The 17,653-nt window shown below is 38.2% G+C and overlaps 1 protein-coding gene across 1 annotated transcript; it reads left to right on the forward strand.

The window, feature by feature from the left end:
* Positions 1–1,085: 1,085 nt before the first annotated feature.
* Positions 1,086–17,622, forward strand: RAD54L (RAD54 like; the record flags this gene model as incomplete). Its single annotated transcript, XM_081323941.1, has 12 exons — positions 1,086–1,311; positions 2,011–2,135; positions 4,490–4,640; positions 5,697–5,823; positions 7,589–7,663; positions 10,695–10,825; positions 12,859–12,969; positions 13,071–13,194; positions 13,331–13,409; positions 14,465–14,644; positions 15,553–15,716; positions 16,439–17,622. The coding sequence occupies 12 exons, from the start codon at positions 1,086–1,088 to the stop codon at positions 16,638–16,640; spliced, it is 1,695 nt and encodes a 564-aa protein (XP_081180067.1). The 3' UTR covers positions 16,641–17,622.
* Positions 17,623–17,653: the final 31 nt, after the last annotated feature.

The raw sequence follows: 17,653 nt of genomic DNA on the forward strand, positions 1-17,653 counted from the left end.
CTATGTCTTCCCGCCTTTGCGGGAGGGGGGAAGGCAACATTTTTCATTATGACTAAAGCATTTTGAGTTCCTATGTCGACCAGAATCAAACTTGGAGATTTCTCACACTTTCTCTCCTCCCCCCCCCCACCCCCAACATACACTAAAGCAGTAAATGAAATTTGATCTGTGACTGGTGGCAGCTATAAGGAAGTGCTAGGAGCTCGACTGTAGAAATTGTCATTACTGTAATGATAATAAAAGCCTACTTTTCTTGTGGCTAGATCTAGTGTATGCAGGCAGTCCTCAACTTACAACCATTTGCTTTGCAACCGTTCCAAGTTACAGTGGTGTTGAAAAAAATAACGTTCAGTCAGTCCTTGCACTAACAACCCTTGCAAGGTTCCTTATGCTCAAGGGATAAAAATTTGGGCTCTTGGCAACCGGAAAGTATGTCTGATGGTTGCAGGGCTTCTGGAAGAAGCCAGATCACTTATTGACTATTGCAAAAATGGTCATACAATTGAATACAACTCACTTAACAATTTGCATTGCTTAGCAATGGAAGTTCCAGTCTCGACTGTGGTCATTAAGTTTTAGGACTGCCTGTACTAGTCATGTTCCTACAGAAAATAATGGCATGGCAGCTTTTCTGCAAACTATTACAAGATGAAGCGTAACTATGGTAGCAATTTCACTGATTGTTTTTCTTTAGTTTGTCATCTTGATTCATTTTTTGCTTGGAATAAAGTAAAATAATTGTAAAGTAAAATAATTGATGTTGTAGTCCATACATGAAAGGCATAATTGGTCACTGTTTGCACAGGTGATGCTTCTTGAAAGTTTGAGATCTTTTGAATATTGTAATTTTGAATTCCACTAATGATAATCTCCTGGCTGAGTACGTGATTTCCACTGTGTGGAGTTGTTCATTGCTCCTGTAAATTGTTAGATATTCGGCTCTACAATTTAGTTAGATAACTCAGTATAATGTTTAATATTCTGCATACCTGTTTAAATTGAACTCAAGCACTTTCATACAGGGAGTGAAGTTCCTGTGGGAATGTGTTACGAGTCGTCGGATCCCCGGAAGTCATGGCTGCATCATGGCAGATGAGATGGGTCTAGGAAAGACCTTGCAATGTATCACTTTGATTTGGACACTTTTGCGCCAAAGTCCAGACTGTAAGCCTGAAATTGACAAGGCAATCGTGGTTGCGCCTTCCAGTCTGGTGAAAAACTGGTACAATGAAGTGGGTAAATGGCTTGGAGGAAGAATCCAGCCACTGGCTATTGATGGAGGCTCTAAACAGGATATAGACAACAAGCTAGGTATAAATGGTACACAATATTATTATTATTATTTTATTATTTATATATATATGCAGCTGTTGGAAAGCAAGGAGAGTGCTTTAACTGAACTGTCGATAAGTTCTAGACTAAACCATATAGTGATAGGATTTTTTTTAGCACACTGTGCTGAGGATGGCTGCCGTGGTTAAGTTAAATGGTTTAATTAGCAACTTTTGTAGTTATGAATTAGGAAACAGCAGAGACTGTAGAAAAAAGTATATCAGCTGATGCGCTCTTCAGATTGATTTTAAAAATCCCATTGAAATAAATGAGACTTAAGTATGTTGCTATCCATGGGTTTATTCTGAGAATGGCAAAATCTGATCCTAAACCAACGTAAGGAAGAGGCAGAGAGATAACAGTACATGATTAATTAAGGAAAGGTTGATAGGCAAGAGCTTCTGTCCTGACTCAGCAATAGTCTGTTGAGTTACTTTGAATAATTGAATGCTACACAGTGATTTTCAGATCCAAAGCAATGCAAGAGTGGGGGAATACCAGAAAGTAGATTTATAGGAGAGCAGGGATGGAAAGTGTAAAAGCCTCATTTAAAGAAATTCTAATGCCTGCATGCAAGATTCCTTTCAATTACTTCCCTTTGTATTTATTAAATTATTTCTGCCTTTAAATAGCTTATTTATCTTTATTCCTTTGCCATTTTTATTTTTCCCCTAATAGTTGGATTCGTGAACCAGCGAGGCCGTAGAATCCCATCCCCCATCCTGATAATTTCCTATGAAACTTTCCGTCTCCACGCAGAAGCTCTCAAGAAAGGGAGTGTTGGGTTGGTCATATGTGATGAGGTAATGTGTTCCTTGGAACAGCCGTGTTTTAAAAAAAAAATAGCAGCGAGAGAATGGGTTTTGCACTTGCAAGTTAACTGTTAAGACTTTTTTCTCCAGAATCCCAATTCTAAGGCATACTTCAATTTTATTTTTCTGAGAATCCAATTTTCTTGGCTACATGTTACCACTGGTAAAAAAACCTTGACTGTTTTGTCTGGATCTGTCATAGCCTTTCTCCCAAGTAGCAGATATTCCTTTATTCTTTGACTGCAATCACCATCCTTGGGAACTTTTTAGGCATAGGAAGGTAACATTTATTTACTACTTCTTCTCCACTTATTTACATTGGATTCTCCCTGTTGATGTAAGCTTAGGGTGTGGTGCTGTGGGTTTGTTTTTTTTATCTGAACTTTTTTTAAAAAAAAACCGTTTCCATACTTAGCATAGGTTTACGTTAATTCTTTCCCACTTCTGGTTGTCAAAGTGGTATCATCGGCACCTCTGAGCTTGTTGGTGTTTCTTCCAGTTTTAATTCCAATTTCTGTTTCTACTAGTTAGCCATTTCTTAATTCTGCGTGTAACTTAAAATAACTAAGGTGACTAGTGGATTGGCAAACTGTGGCAGATAACTCCCTAGCCTGATGTGCAGGTAGTAAAAATATAAAACACAAGGGCAGAAAAGGCTGTCACCTTGAAAATCCCACCGCTTTCCTTATGAGAAAATTACACAAAGGAATAGATATAATGGATATGGGCAAAACTCATAGAGGCTCGGACTTCTAAGCAAAATCCAAACTGATCATCAAATCTTCAAATCAAAGCTTTACAGAATAGTTATCCCAGTGGAAGACTGATCTGCTCATCTAAGCCTCCTTCAGTGTTTTCTCCCACTATAATGAAATTGGGGCTCATTGGCAACCTTGATTGGTACAGTCTTCCATAGCCTTTCTGTATCTTTCGTTGACTTTTTTTTAAAAAAATCCCATTTATATCCCGCCCTTCTCCGAAGACTCAGGGCGGCTTACAATCTAAAGCACAAATCAATGCGCTTAGCAATTTGTCTCCCAAAACACAGACTTGTTCAATTAATTTGTGCTTCAGCCCGTTTTTCATTACCAGGAGGATAGCAGAAAGATAAAGCAGGTAGGCTTTGCTTAACCAGGTGAGTACAATAGGCTTGGCTGGAGGAACAGAAAGAAAAAATTAAAGAATTGTGTTGAGAATTAAATCCTGTTTGAAGAAAAGATCGATGCTGTTGGCAATACTACTATAAGGGGCTTTCCCCCCCCCCTTTCTTCTAAAGTAGACTTCAGAACATGATTTCTCAGTTCCTGTCCAGGAAATTTTAAACTGTTTATATTGGGTTTTAAAAATGAAAGGTGAAATGAGGTAGTTATCACATTGCTGACTTTCTTCCTTGCTTAAATATAGAATAAATCTGATTCTATAATTTTGAAAGAAACGAACCATGACTATTAAATATATTCAGGACTAATGAATTCATTTAAACTAATGGTATCTGACTTAAACTGACCATTCTGTGGCTAAGATGGATAGGATCAGTGCCAATTATTACTCCACGGATTTGAACCTGTGATCTTTTTGCCTGCCAAACATGTATATGTTTCAGAGCCTTGGTGGAGCAGTGGGCTAATGCCTCCTTAAGTAACACCAGCTGCCTGCAATTAGTGCAGGTTCGCATCCCACCAGGCTCAAGGTCGACTCAGCCTTCCATCCTTCCGAGGTAGGTAAAATGAGGACTCAGATTGTTGGGGGCAATTAAGCTGACTTTGTAATAATGCCGCTTAGGGTGTGTGTGAAAGCCCTAATAAGCAGGCATATACATAGAATGAAGGCTACTGCTAAGCTTGTAAGCCGCCGTGAGTCTTCGGAGAAGGGCGGGATATAAATGGAATTAAAATAAATAAAATAAAATAAATATGTTTCGCATATTCACGGGAGATCAGAAGAAAAGAAGTGTGCATTTTTTTATCACATCTGTGACCTGAGCAATAGTAGCACGAAGAGGATGTAATATATTTTAATATTGGTGATAGAAGAGTATTTATCTGTACAGTGAACTAGAAGCCTTTTTAGCATCTTTTAAATGAGAAACACAATGGATTTAATTAATTAACCCTAGCAGCAGTGTAATCAATAACCAATAAATCAATTTTAATTTAATCACATACATTACGAATGATACAGCTTGTTACTTTGAACTATGAACATTTGTGCATCTAATATATTTCCTATTTTTTGCATTATTGAGCTGGAATAATTTCCTGGCACTAACTGGCCTTTTAAAAAATACTTTTTTTTTCTGTCCATGCTTGATGATCTTTTTTGTCTTCAATCTTTTTTTTTTCCAGGGGCACCGGCTGAAAAACTCAGATAACCAAACATACCAGGCTCTCAACAGCTTGAATACGCCACGCCGGGTACTCATCTCTGGCACTCCCATTCAAAATGATCTCCTTGAATATTTCAGTCTAGTACATTTTGTCAACTCAGGCATTCTAGGTGGGGACTTTTTAATAATATAATCATCTAAATTAAAGACCCTAACTTGGCAATCTCAGTTTAAATTAAATAGCTTTGGCTAGCCATAGAGAAAGAATGACAGATTAAATATATATAATTTACTTACATTTTGGGTTGAATGGCAGACAGCTAAGAGCTTGGGGAGTCTCATTCATTGGGCGGAAACCTCTGTTACATCATATATTTTCTCTGTACAAGAAGAGGAAACAATTCCCCCCAGCCTCCTCCCACACAGAGAAGCTGAATGGATAAGGATAAATCATGGAGATTTCACTCTCTGGTTAGTTCTGTATGGAACGCTTCCTTTCTCTGTGTAGGAGAATAGCAACAGCATTTAGGCTTATATATCTCTCCATAGTGCTTTACAGCATTCTCTAAGCAGTTTACAATATAAATATTATTTGCACATTGCCCCCAACAATCTGCGTCCTCATTTTACTGACCTCAGAAGGATAGAAGGCTGAGTCAACGTTCAGCCCTTCAGGATTGAACTCCAGGCTGTGGACAGAGTTTCCCTGCAATACCACAACTTTAACCACTGCACCATCAGGGCTCGTACGGATGTAACATGTTTTGTTTTGCCAGATACTGCATAAAAATGGCTGCTTTGGTTATCATAGTTCTTTTCTCAATGATGAAAGCACAGAGAGGTCGAAGCAAAGCTCTATCTGCATTACCTACACAGTGTTTCTATCTAAGTTGACAATGGAGGAGTTTTATTTGAGGGCTTGTGGGTTAATTAGCTGCCCTAGGTTGAGATTGCTCCATTATTGCTTCCCTGTCCCTGAATAACACATTCGGTAAAGTACATCACACTTTGAAATATATACTGTAAGGTTTATTAGAGGTCAATAATTACGAAGGTGGTATCAACAATGGTTTTGATGTCAGAAGCGTTAGGTAATGAAAGTTCTCTCCGCTCTTCTTTTCAACTGAGGAATCCCGGGTTTCATGTAATAAGAAAATTGGGTGGGAATAAGGATGTTTTTTAGGGCAGCAGATACTTAATTCTGAAATGTCTCTGTTTTTGTACAGGAACAGCCCAGGAGTTTAAAAAGCACTTTGAAATCCCCATTTTGAAAGGCAGGGATGCAGATGCAAGTGAGGCTGGAAGGCAAAAAGGAGAGGAGAGACTGAAAGAGCTGATCAGTATTGTTAACAGGTGAAGAGGAGCATCTTTTTTTCTCTATAAGAATACTTTCTTCTTTTCCCCCCCTCTTAAGTTCTTATCCTCATTCTGTAAAAAGGTGAGATAATTGCTACCCTAGATTGTCTTCAAGGGACGCGGTGGCTCAGTGGGTTAGGATGCTGAGCTTGTTGATCAGAAGGTCGGCAGTTTGGCGGGTTGAATCCTGAGTGCCGCGTAACAGAGTGAACGCCTGTTACTCGTCCCAGCTTCTGCCAACCTAGCAGTTCGAAAGCACGTAAAAATGCAAGTAGAAAAATAGGGACCACTACAGTGGGAAGGTAACAGTGTTCCGTGCGCCTTTGGCGTCTAGTCATGCCGGCCACATGACCACGGAGACGTCCTCAGACAAGCGCTGGCTCTTCGGCTTTGAAACGGAGATGAGCACCGGCCCCTAGAGTCGGAAACGACTAGCACGCATGTGCGGGGGAACCTTTACGTTTTACCTTTAGATTGTCTTCAGCTTATTCAACCATTCTCTTTAAATCACCAATATACAATTTTTCTGTATGTTTCATCTGAAAACTATAAGTACCAGTTCTGGGCTGTAAAAATACAGACAACCAGTAGATGATAGCACAGAATTACAGCTTTCTGTATCATTCTGCCACCTAGAGGTCCCATTTTTGCAAGTCAGAATTGATAGCCCTAACTTTTTTTTTCTGTAATCATATGACACTACAGGTAATCCTTGACTTAGGACCACAAATGGGACCGGAATCTCGTTCATTAAGCAAAGCAGTCACGAACCAAGTTGTCATGTGGCTGCTTTGCTTAACAACCATAATCCCAGCACTACCAGTTGTGGCTGTTAAGTGGACAAAGCAAAAGGGCTGCCTGTTGGGAAGATTTCAGCTCCACATAGCAGTCTGTCACTCTCAAATGTTTCTACAGCCCATCAGTGGAATTTAGCTCCAATCCATGCCTAGGGGGCAAATATTTTGGTGGGCTATGGAAACAGTTGAAATCTCAAAGATTTCAGCTCCATTCCTGCAGCCTCCTTTGTGTATGGGGGGGGGAGGGAATCCTTTGTGGGGCTGCAGTAGAGCTGATTCTGGGGTGCTTGGCAAGTTGTAAATGCAAGCCAGTTGCTAACCACCCAAAATGATGGGTTCAGCACAATGTTTTATAATGGCCAGATGTGCTTTACTAGCTCTAAAGCACTCTTTCCGAGGCCACTGTAACTTTACAGGCCGTAATTCGAGGACTACCTGTCCTGCTTTTAGTGTGTTGCTATCTTTACTTTCTCTTTTGAATATTTGGATCAAATCAGCAAGAAAGTTGATTCGATGGTGGCTAGTTAGCAAGATTCAATCAAGGAAAGCATTTATTCTCCTGTGGAAATTCCATGCATTTACCAGAAAAGGAACCCTGAATGTATTGCTAAATATTCTAAATATTTAACTCTAATTTTAATTTATTTTAATTTTTAATTTTAATTTATTGTACAGAGGCCTTTAATTTTAATTTTATCTTAATTTCTGTATTTATTGTATGTTATTGTTGTTAGCCGCTCTGAGTCCTTCGGGAGATAGGGCGGGATATAAGTCCCATTAATAAATAAATAAATAAATAAATAAATAAATAAATAAATAAATAAATAAATAAATAAATAAATAAATATTCTGGATGAAGGTCTTCCTACTAGCATTAGGAAGAAATATTGTATTGGTGAAATCTAGTCAGGAGTTTAGGCCATGGTGTTAACAATATTAAGGTTATCTTTGTCTTTCCTTTCTAGATGTCTAATAAGGAGAACTTCAGATATTCTCTCCAAATACTTGCCAGTGAAAATTGAGCAGGTGGTGTGTTGCAGGTATAAATTTAAAGGGCAAGATGTATAATGAGGAACAAGTTTCTTGCTTAATGTAAAAAGGGAAAGGGATTCATTAGTCTACTGAGGCTTTTGAATTTAAGCTGAATGTATAGCACAGACATGTTAAACACAAGGCCCGGGGGCCGGATCCGGCCCGCGAAGTGGTTTCATGTGGCCCACGAAGCCATCCTGGAAACAGTGAGGGAGCAGCCCCCGCTGCCTTGGCCCTGGCCCAGAGACCCTCCTTCTGCCAGAGACCCTCAGATCTGTCCCACTCCTGCCCAGGCCCCCATAGGCACCCTTTATGCGAATGATGTAGAGCTGGCCATGCCCACCCAGTAGGCCATACGCACTCTAGCCACGCCCACCCAGTAGGCCACGCCCACCCTGGCCATACCCACCCGGCCCCCTGAGGGCAACTGCAATGCTGATGCGGCCCTCAATGAAATTGAGTTTGACACCCCTGGTATAGCACAACCGTAGTACAGTTATTAAAAACTTTATGGTTGGTATTATATGTTACATTTAATGCTACTATGGCAAAACAGTCACTTTTGTTGTTGATAAGGTCTGGTTAATCTTTCAATAATTTCTACAGAATTAGCATAATCGAAGCTATCGTGAATATTATATTTAGAATTGTCAGAACTGAAATTAATGGACATTTTCTTGCATATGAAGCAAACTGAGCTACTGGGAAAAACTCTGCAAGAGGGTGGATGGGTAAGCAGTATGTCTTTCCCAGTGGTTAAGCAGACTGGCCACAAATCAGTTAAAAAACTACTACTTTAGACATGAAACATTCATTCCTTATCCACTTTGCTTGATTAAAGGACAATAATTAATATTCCTCTAGTTTCAAAGCACAATGGCACTTTTTCCAAAATGATCAGCATTAACAAATTAAAAACCACAACAAATCTTGCCTTTAATCCCCACATTCCTTTTCTGTCTACTTTAAGCAGTCAATGTGTTGCGTAGCTTTGAATCAAGTGTCTGTGTTCCTCAACAGCAACTCCAGCTAATGTTGTTGTTGTTCTTTGCCTCTAGGATCTCCATCCTACTGGCTGTTGCCATATATACATATATTTACAATAACACAGAAATGCCTATGCATGTATTATCATAAGGAACCTGGTTTAAAGGAGTAGTAGGGACACACGTGGATGAAATGGCAATTTCAACAATTAAAACCTCTCCACAATTTAAGCAGATAAGCATGTTATTTATTTATCTTCAATTGTGTAGGCTACCCAACCCCAAATGACAGGTGTCTAAAAATTAAATGGCAATACATTAGATCTGTCTGTCTGTCTGTCTATCACATTTTACATTGCCCATCTCCCAATATCATCTCCAACAAAAAGATCTGTCCAAGCAACCTAACCAGAGACGTGGGGAGAAAAGCAGGTTTTTAAAAATTGCTTGAGGTGGACAAGGGGGAGGCCATATGGATCTTTGGGGAGAAGCTGTTACAAAGGGCAGATGAAATAAGAGAAAGGTGTTGTTTAACTAAGGGGATTCAAAGTAAGCCAACCGGGATACCCAGAGACAGCCAGACTTTCAGGTAGCTAGGCTCTATGCCATATAGGGCTTTATAGATAATACCCAGCACCTTGAATTCAGAAGCCGGAAGCCAGCTGGCAACCTGTTGCATACAAATATTTGGTGAAGTAAGGCTCAAAAAAATGACAGTATACATAAATGTGGTGGGGAGATCTTTCTGTTTAGAGATTTAGATTTTTCTGCATTTACTTGTATATGGTCCCTGAATGATGGAGTGGGGATGTGGTAACTTTATGAACAATGAGACAAATGAAATATAGTTGGTCTGATCTGAACTTGTTCATGCTTAGAGCAGCTCTACTGAAACCAGAGCCATTTCATTTAACTAACTTGTATCACTGACTTCACTGTGTTTTCTTGAAGTGTAAATTCAACTTTCCTTAGGGCTGCAGTGTGTTGCTTGCATAAGCACTCTTGGTACCCACAAGGCTTTCTGTCTCACATGAGCTTTTCATAAGATTTATTCAGAAAGCCAATTAAGCAGGAAACGGACATGCCGCAAAGCACCATTTACTACCACCATTTGTTTGAAGGTGTGGCTCTCAACCCCGTAGGTGCCCTATATACATTCCATACACATAGAATTCCATTCCATATTCATAGAAAATAAAAATGGTGGGAGATTGCAGCCTCATTTTTTTTCTTTAGAACTGTACCGTGTGCCCAGAAAAAAAGACATTGTTTGAGACTCCTTATGAGACATTCAAAATGAGTGCAATTTTGAGAATATTTGTTAAAAATCGATTTCATTTCATTTCATTAATTTCATTAGGGTTCTAAAACTGAGCAAATAGGCTTCTTGAAGGCTTATGAAATTACCTGATTTCCAACCAAAAATAGAATTCATTTCATTTCATTAATTTCATTAGGGTTCTAAAACTGAGCAAATAGGTTTCCTGATTTCCAACCAGAAACAGAATTCATTTCATTTCATTAAGGTTCTAAAACTGAGCAAATAGGTTTCTTGAAGGCTTATGAAATTACCTGATTTCCAACCAAAATAGAATTAATTTTATTTCATTAATTTCATTAAGGTTCTAAAACTGAGCAAATAGGTTTCTTGAAGGCTTATGAAATTACCTGATTTCCAACCAAAGTCAATTGAGCGCTAGGTTTCCTCTCCTTTCCCTACTGAGTTTCAAGTACTACAAATACTAGCAAATACTTTTAGTATTTAGATTTGGGTAGCAAAAAAAAAAAGGCTGATGGGTTCACAGCTGGGTTAATCATGCATCATATTTCCCTTGAAGGTAAATCATATTATTGTAGATATGACACGACTTACCTTTAGAATGATCTAAAGTTCAGTGGTCATAAAATCAGTAATTTCTTCTTCTTTTTTCTCTCTCTCTCTCCTCTCTCTCTCTCTCTCTCTCTCTCTCTCTCTCTCTCTCTCTCCCTCCCTCCCTCCCTCCCTCCCTCCCTCTCTCTCTCTCTCTCTCTCTCTCTCTCTCTTCCGCTCCAGGCTGACTCCCCTTCAAGCAGAGTTATACAAATACTTTCTGATGCAAGCAAAGCCTGCAGAAGATCTGAAAGAGGGGAAGATGAATGTTTCTTCTCTCTCTTCAATCACATCTCTGAAGAAGCTCTGTAATCGTGAGTAATTCTGACAATTAAGTCTATGTATATTTATGCAACATCCTATTCCCATCTCGTGCCCATATTCCTGGAATATGACAAAGTTAGTAACAAGAAAACTATCTGTCCTTGAAGGCTTCGGAATATGAATCTGAATAATTTGTGCTTGAATAATGAGCAGAAAGGTGTGTATTAATAGTGTCTTTAGTGCTAGGGCACATTCTTTAGAGCTGGGGTCTTCAAACTTGGCCCTTTTATGACTTGTGGACTTCAACTCCCAGAATTTCTCAGCCAGCATGCCTGGCTGAAGAATTCTGGGAGTTGAAGTCCACAAGTCATAAAAGGGCCAAGTTTGAAGACCCCAGCTTTAGAGCATGGCTGTGCACAGAAATTGTTCCAAGCTATATTTCTCGTCTCTAAAATTTTCCAGGATCATAATTCTGGGTCTTTGATTTTGCTCTTATGTACATAACATTTGGATATTAAATTTCCATGTAAGCAAATTACAGTATATTCTTGAAACTGGTTGATTGGGTTCTTGATATTTTCTGAGGTTTGTCTGTTTTCCTGCAGACCAACAAAATCCCTTCAAAAGTTCTTAAGCAAGTTTAAACATCCAGGTACCAAAGAAGAAAAAAACAGGACTCATCTACAATATAGACTAGCGTATGGACTGCAACAGCTAAAATGTAAAACAGACAGGCAGAAGGCAAACATCATTTTGAACAGAGTAGAACAACAGAGGTGGAAGGGACCTTGGAGATCTTCTGGCCGTGAGAAGACATTGATGAAAATCCTTTAATCTCCACAAATAGATAAATTGAATCACAATTTCAACTGGGAAATTGTTAATGTTTTAGAATAAATCAAATCTAAAAATCTATGGAAGTTTGGCATTGAGGCAAATCAAGCCTGGACTGACCACGGTTTTAATTAGCTTTTTGCTGGTTTTAAAATTGTCATATCATTATTGTATTTATTGTTTAATTCTTTTTTAAATTTTCTATTTTATGTTTTTTTTAATTTTTATTGTTGTGCGCCGCCCTGAGTCCTTAGGGAGAAGGGCGGCATATCAATTTAATAAAATAAAATAAATAAATAAAGCAACAGTAGACCTATAGATAAACCTCATCTACATATCACTTAAAAGATACAACCCCAAATCAAGGAAGGAAACAAACAACCCAAGATGTATCTTCCCTAGTAGTCACAGAAAACAGCTCCAGGCAAATAATCACCCAGGAGGAAGCCAAATTCCCACCAAGATTAGTAGGGCAAGCTAGTATATATAAACAGCTAGCAAACCAAACGTCTGCAAGAAAACAAATTCGGCAAACAACAAGAACCCAACAGTTCAACCCTGAGCTATATATCTTCTTTATTACTGAAGTCTCTTTATCCTTGAAATAATTTTTTGGAGTCCAAAATTAAACATATATAGTAGAAGGCAACAAAAGTGGTGTTACTGGGTTAAAAATAGCTACTGTAAAGTAAGGAATGTGCTGCTTTGCAGCTCTAGTAACCTAGATTCCAGCTGCCATTTTATTGAGCCTAAATTTCTATTTTGAAATTAATCGGCATTATGGGTAATCTGTGTCCGATGTCATCATTCACCAGCCTTCATTTGTTGCATAATCTGCTCGTGCATTAAAAACCTGAGTCAAATATGCCTCTTCTTTTTTTTAATGAGATCCGGATAGTTTGGAGTTACGGCAGAAATCAAAGCGTTAGAGGTCATTAGAGGAAGGCTGTTATAGATCTATAACTGGTAATCTTTGGACAACAACAGCCAGTGTGGAATTGGTCACAGCATTGAATCTAGATAAGTAAAAAAAAATTACTCAACCTCTCTCAAAGAGTTTTTTTATTTAGTACTGTATGTTAACCTATTTATTGTGAGTTGCAGCTCTGGCTGTATCTGTTAAGAAAAGGAATAGTATTGCGTGGAGGTTCCCCATTGTTTTAAGGCTCACTTAAAACAACTCTCTCTGATTAAACAGAGTACTTGGCAGCCACACATCCTATGCAGTGACTCTTGAATTCTTCTGCAGACCCTGCCTTGATTTATGAAAAGTGCGTAGAAGAGGAAGAAGGGTTTGCGGGAGCTGTGCAGTTGTTTCCATCTGGCTATAGTGTTAAGTCTCTAGAGCCTCAGCTCTCAGGTAAATATCACTTGCAAGAACAATCTGTGCTCCGCCTGGACAAGTAGGTGTTTTCTCAGCCCTATCGAAAATATGCGCGCACTCATTTTGTTTCCTTCCAGGAAAGATGCTGGTTTTGGACTACATTCTGGCAGTTACTAGAAGCACCAGTAATGATAAAGTAGTCTTGGTGTCCAATTACACACAGACCCTCGACCTTTTTGAGAAACTCTGCAGAAATAGGAGGTATGATGACCGAGTTCAACTTATATATGGGCGAATGAAAATTATGAGAGCGAGAGAATCTTTTTCCTGATACGGGGGGGGACGTCATTTTTATTTAAATATTTATATTAAACTTCATGTCCTGTTTTTGTATCAGGTATTTGTACGTCCGTCTGGATGGCACCATGTCCATTAAAAAGAGAGCAAAGATAGTGGAACGTTTCAACGATCTTTCTGTAAGTGAAGTTTCTGATCTGGAGATTTTTAGTACAAAAGCCCCTGTCCTTATATAATGTCAATTTTAACTGAAAGTGCTATTCTTCAGGGGATGTGACTATAAAGCAGTATTATGTTAATAGGAATTTTGTTTCAATGTGCTTTGCAAAAAGCCATAACTCCTGCATAAAAGGGTGCGTGCTTTAATAGCAGTAACAGAAATTCTGTTGGTAAGGTTGGACTCTAGGAATCGGATGAGATCGTTGTTTTTGTAGTGGCCTCCCTACTATGTGGTGGCTTTACAAAACAATCAGCAGACACAAGCAAATTATTCTATCAAGACTCATTCCCAGGGCCTGGAGTCTAGATAGCAAAGAACAGACTCATTTAACCCAAGGGAGGCTGACTGTGGGTTTTTTTTTTTTTAATTCCATTTATATCCCGCCCTTCTCCGAAGACTCAGGGCGGCTTACAAGCTTAGCAGTAGCCTTCATTCTATGTATATGCCTGCTTATTAGGGCTTTCACACACACCCCAGCGGCATTATTACAAAGTCAGCTTAATTGCCCCCAACAATAGGGTGACCCAAATCTGGCGATCTTCCCCCTTTAGTTACAGATATATTTGTACTACCTGATGTGTAGTTTGTGGACATTCTTGGATTTTTGGCTCCTGCTTAAAGAGCAGGTAGCAACCATAATTGCATAGATTGTGTGTGTGTGTGTGTGTGTGTGTGTGTATACACACACACACAAACACACACACACAAAAGTAATCATTTTGTCCTTAATAAACTGAAATTTACAAAGACACAAAACAGCCTCAAATGTGAAAGCTTGCTCATTTGGAGATGAGCCATGAGGGGCAGAAAATGACTGCAGTTTGCATCTCTGATTTAGACTGAGAAGAAGTGACATTTCATCCAGCCCATTACCCTAGGTGTGAAACTTCTGTGTCCCCTTAATTTTGCTCCAAGATAAGGCAATTAATTTTGAGGTTTGCTTTTCCACAGATAAATGTATTTAGCTGTCACCTATGCTTGATAATTTGGTGTTTTTCCCCCCTGATTTCATAGAGTCCTGAATTCCTTTTCATGCTGAGTAGCAAAGCTGGGGGGTGTGGCTTAAATCTAATTGGAGCAAACAGACTTGTGATGTTTGATCCTGACTGGAATCCAGCCAATGATGAACAAGCCATGGCCCGAGTGTGGAGAGACGGCCAAAAGAAGACATGCTATATCTATCGATTACTTTCAGTAAGATTGATCTATGTAACTCACTGTTCACATTAATATCTTAGAGCATGCAACATGAAGCATTGAGTCTTTTGCAGGGAAGAAACAAGTTTGTAGCAGGTGTATTATTATTATTATTTTTATTATTAATCAAATTTATTTACCACCCAATTCACTATAGCATCTAAAATGCTATTGTGCTAGAGTTGCTTATCTTGTAAGGTAACATGTCCAAAAGATACCATAGGTGAATTATATAAGCATTCTTGAATCTTACCAAATAGAACCCTTTACTTATTCAGAAAGAAATTGCTAGTGCTTCAGACTAGTAGCTTGAGATAGGCGAGTGATAGCTTATCCTTCAGTTCACCAGAAACATTACATTTTCTCTATTTTTCATCTAGGAGTCTGATTTTATCTTTGAAATGTTTTTATAATAAGAGATGTACAGCGTCTTGCCTTTTGCCAAGACCTTATCTAAAAACAGCTGCTGCAGCCTTCCCCAAATTAGGGTTGGGATTGCAACTTTCAGAATTATTTGCACATGTAGTCCGAACTTGTAAGGCTACAATATGTATCTAAAACAATAACACCATCTCAGCCTGAAATAATGCTAGTGCCTACCTTTGGGTAACAAGCAGGATTGTACTTACAAACTATTTTTCTTTAAATGATAAAAGATCTGATTTCTGGGCAGACAAAAGACAAGATTTAAATAAAGTTTTAAATAAAAGTTAACTCTTATGAGTTAACTAAGGTTTTGTGGTGTTAGTGCTTGGAAAGATGGGAATTGTTAATGTCAACTTTGACTGACAGCTTCTGCTCAAGCTAACTAGTTTGTTAAAATCACGTTAAGGAATGTGTAGTGACTTTAAGAGTCAAAGAGGTCTCACAACAACTTGTCACCAGATGTATTTTTTACTTTGCAGACAGGGACAATTGAAGAAAAGATCTTCCAGAGGCAGACACACAAGAAGGCACTTAGCAGCTGTGTAGTAGATGAAGAACAGGATGTGGAAAGACACTTCTCTCTAGGGGAACTCAAAGAGCTGTTCACACTTAATGAGACCACTACAAGTGATACCCACGACAAGTAGGTCCCAGAAGGGCTTGATAACTAATGTATAGGCAAAGATTTGGGGACATAGATGGAAATGTTGTTGTTGTTTTAAAAAAAACCAAAACAAAGAAGATTAAGGTAAGCTGTATACAGATATTGAATCTGAATCTGAACATTAGTGATAAGAGATTTTTGACAGCCAGCCAGTGTTGCAGTTAGCATAAATATAGAAACCCACATTTGTAAAACCCAGTATTTGAATTTTTTATCTTAAGTTTTGTAATGTACAGCTCTGACAGACTAGGCCTTGGAAATTTTAAGTCTGCATGAGTAGGTGAATAGGTCGGTTGGGATAATACTCGTGTACCAATCAGCTGTACAAATTTAAAGGTTAGAAAAATGTAATGTACTCTGAACCATCTTAAAACAGTGTTTGATGATCTACTATTTTACGCAGTATTTTACATACACAGTAAAGGTTTGTAATTAGTGGATTTTCGCTAATTGAGAATATTGATTTTGTGGGTGTCATAGATAAATTCCCCCCTCCCCCATTGCTGGCTTTTGAAAGAGGATCATTCTGTGTTCACAGCACCTAAAGCCATTGCTATGAGAAGCATTTGAATCAAATAATCCTAATTTATATTGTTCCTAGCATGGGAAATCTGCCAGACACCAAGTCCTGTAGCTGAAATGCAATAGCATGAAGTCATGGATTGCAACTGTGGTGAATACAAATGCACTTTTTATTACAGGATCAAATGTCGTCGCTGTGTGAATGGCCATCAAGTCAGACCTCCTCCAGAGGGATCTGACTGCACTTCTGATTTATCTCAGTGGCATCACTGTGCTGAGAAACGTGGCCTCAAGGACACTGTCCTCAAGACTGCCTGGGAGGGTGCGGTCACTTTCACTTTCTATCATCAGTCACATGAAGAACAACGAGGGATACCATGACCATTGGCTCAATCTTCTGGAATTTAAGCTCTTTCTTTAAAAAAAATGATTTTTTTTTAAAAAATACCTGTTAACATTAAGATTGGATGTTTTTTCATCTCAATCTGTATAAAGTATTGCAGACTATCTTCACAAATACTTCGCTAAAATATTTGGTTACAAGCAACCATCGTAAATATTCTTTTTCTCAAAAAGTATGTTTGAGCTTTTACTGTCAATCTGCTAAATGTGTACAGAATATTCTAGTAGCAGAGATACTAAAGTTGGACTAATCTTTCACCTCTAGAATGCCTTGGTATCATGAAGTCTACATAGGTCAGATGGACTATTTAATCCCAAACAGTTAGCAAATCCCATTTTCAGAGAAAAAGCTTGAAGTTGATTTGCTATCACATATCATTATGACATCATTTTTAAAATTTGCTCGAGTGGATTAATATTACAACATTTAGTTTTAAACCTATTACAGGAACAATTTTTAGATCAGGATCATCTTCACTTATAAAATAAAAATTGGTATCTGCTTTTACAACAAATCAATAAGGAAAAGGGGAAAGGATACTGTTCCAATTGGGTATATATATCACAAGAAGCAATCAGTTATTTCATATGTCAGTATGCATGTGAGATGAAAGTAACAAACAATGTATATGTGTTTATAAAATTGTTTTTGCTCTAATATAGTAATTTCTGGTACACTAAAATCTTTACAAAAACAGAAAAGCATTTGCTTTATTTAACTATTTTCATATATTGAGAAAGACAAAGGTTTGTGAAATCTTTGTATAGGAAGACTAATGATCAAGAAAAGAATCCTAAGGGATTGTGTTTATGTTACAACAGGTCCTCTAAATTACTGGGGTTATACTGAAAAATTAAAAATCATTAAGAGGAGTTGCTTGAAATGCTATTGTGTTGTTAACTTGATTCAACATAATAGCTAACCTCATACTTTACTGATTTTTAAAAGTTATTTTGGAAATGAGACATTTCCGCTATTTACTGTACCCTTC

This window comes from Vipera berus, assembly GCF_964194415.1.
Source record: "Vipera berus genome assembly, chromosome: 3".
Lineage (NCBI taxonomy): Eukaryota > Metazoa > Chordata > Lepidosauria > Squamata > Viperidae > Vipera > Vipera berus.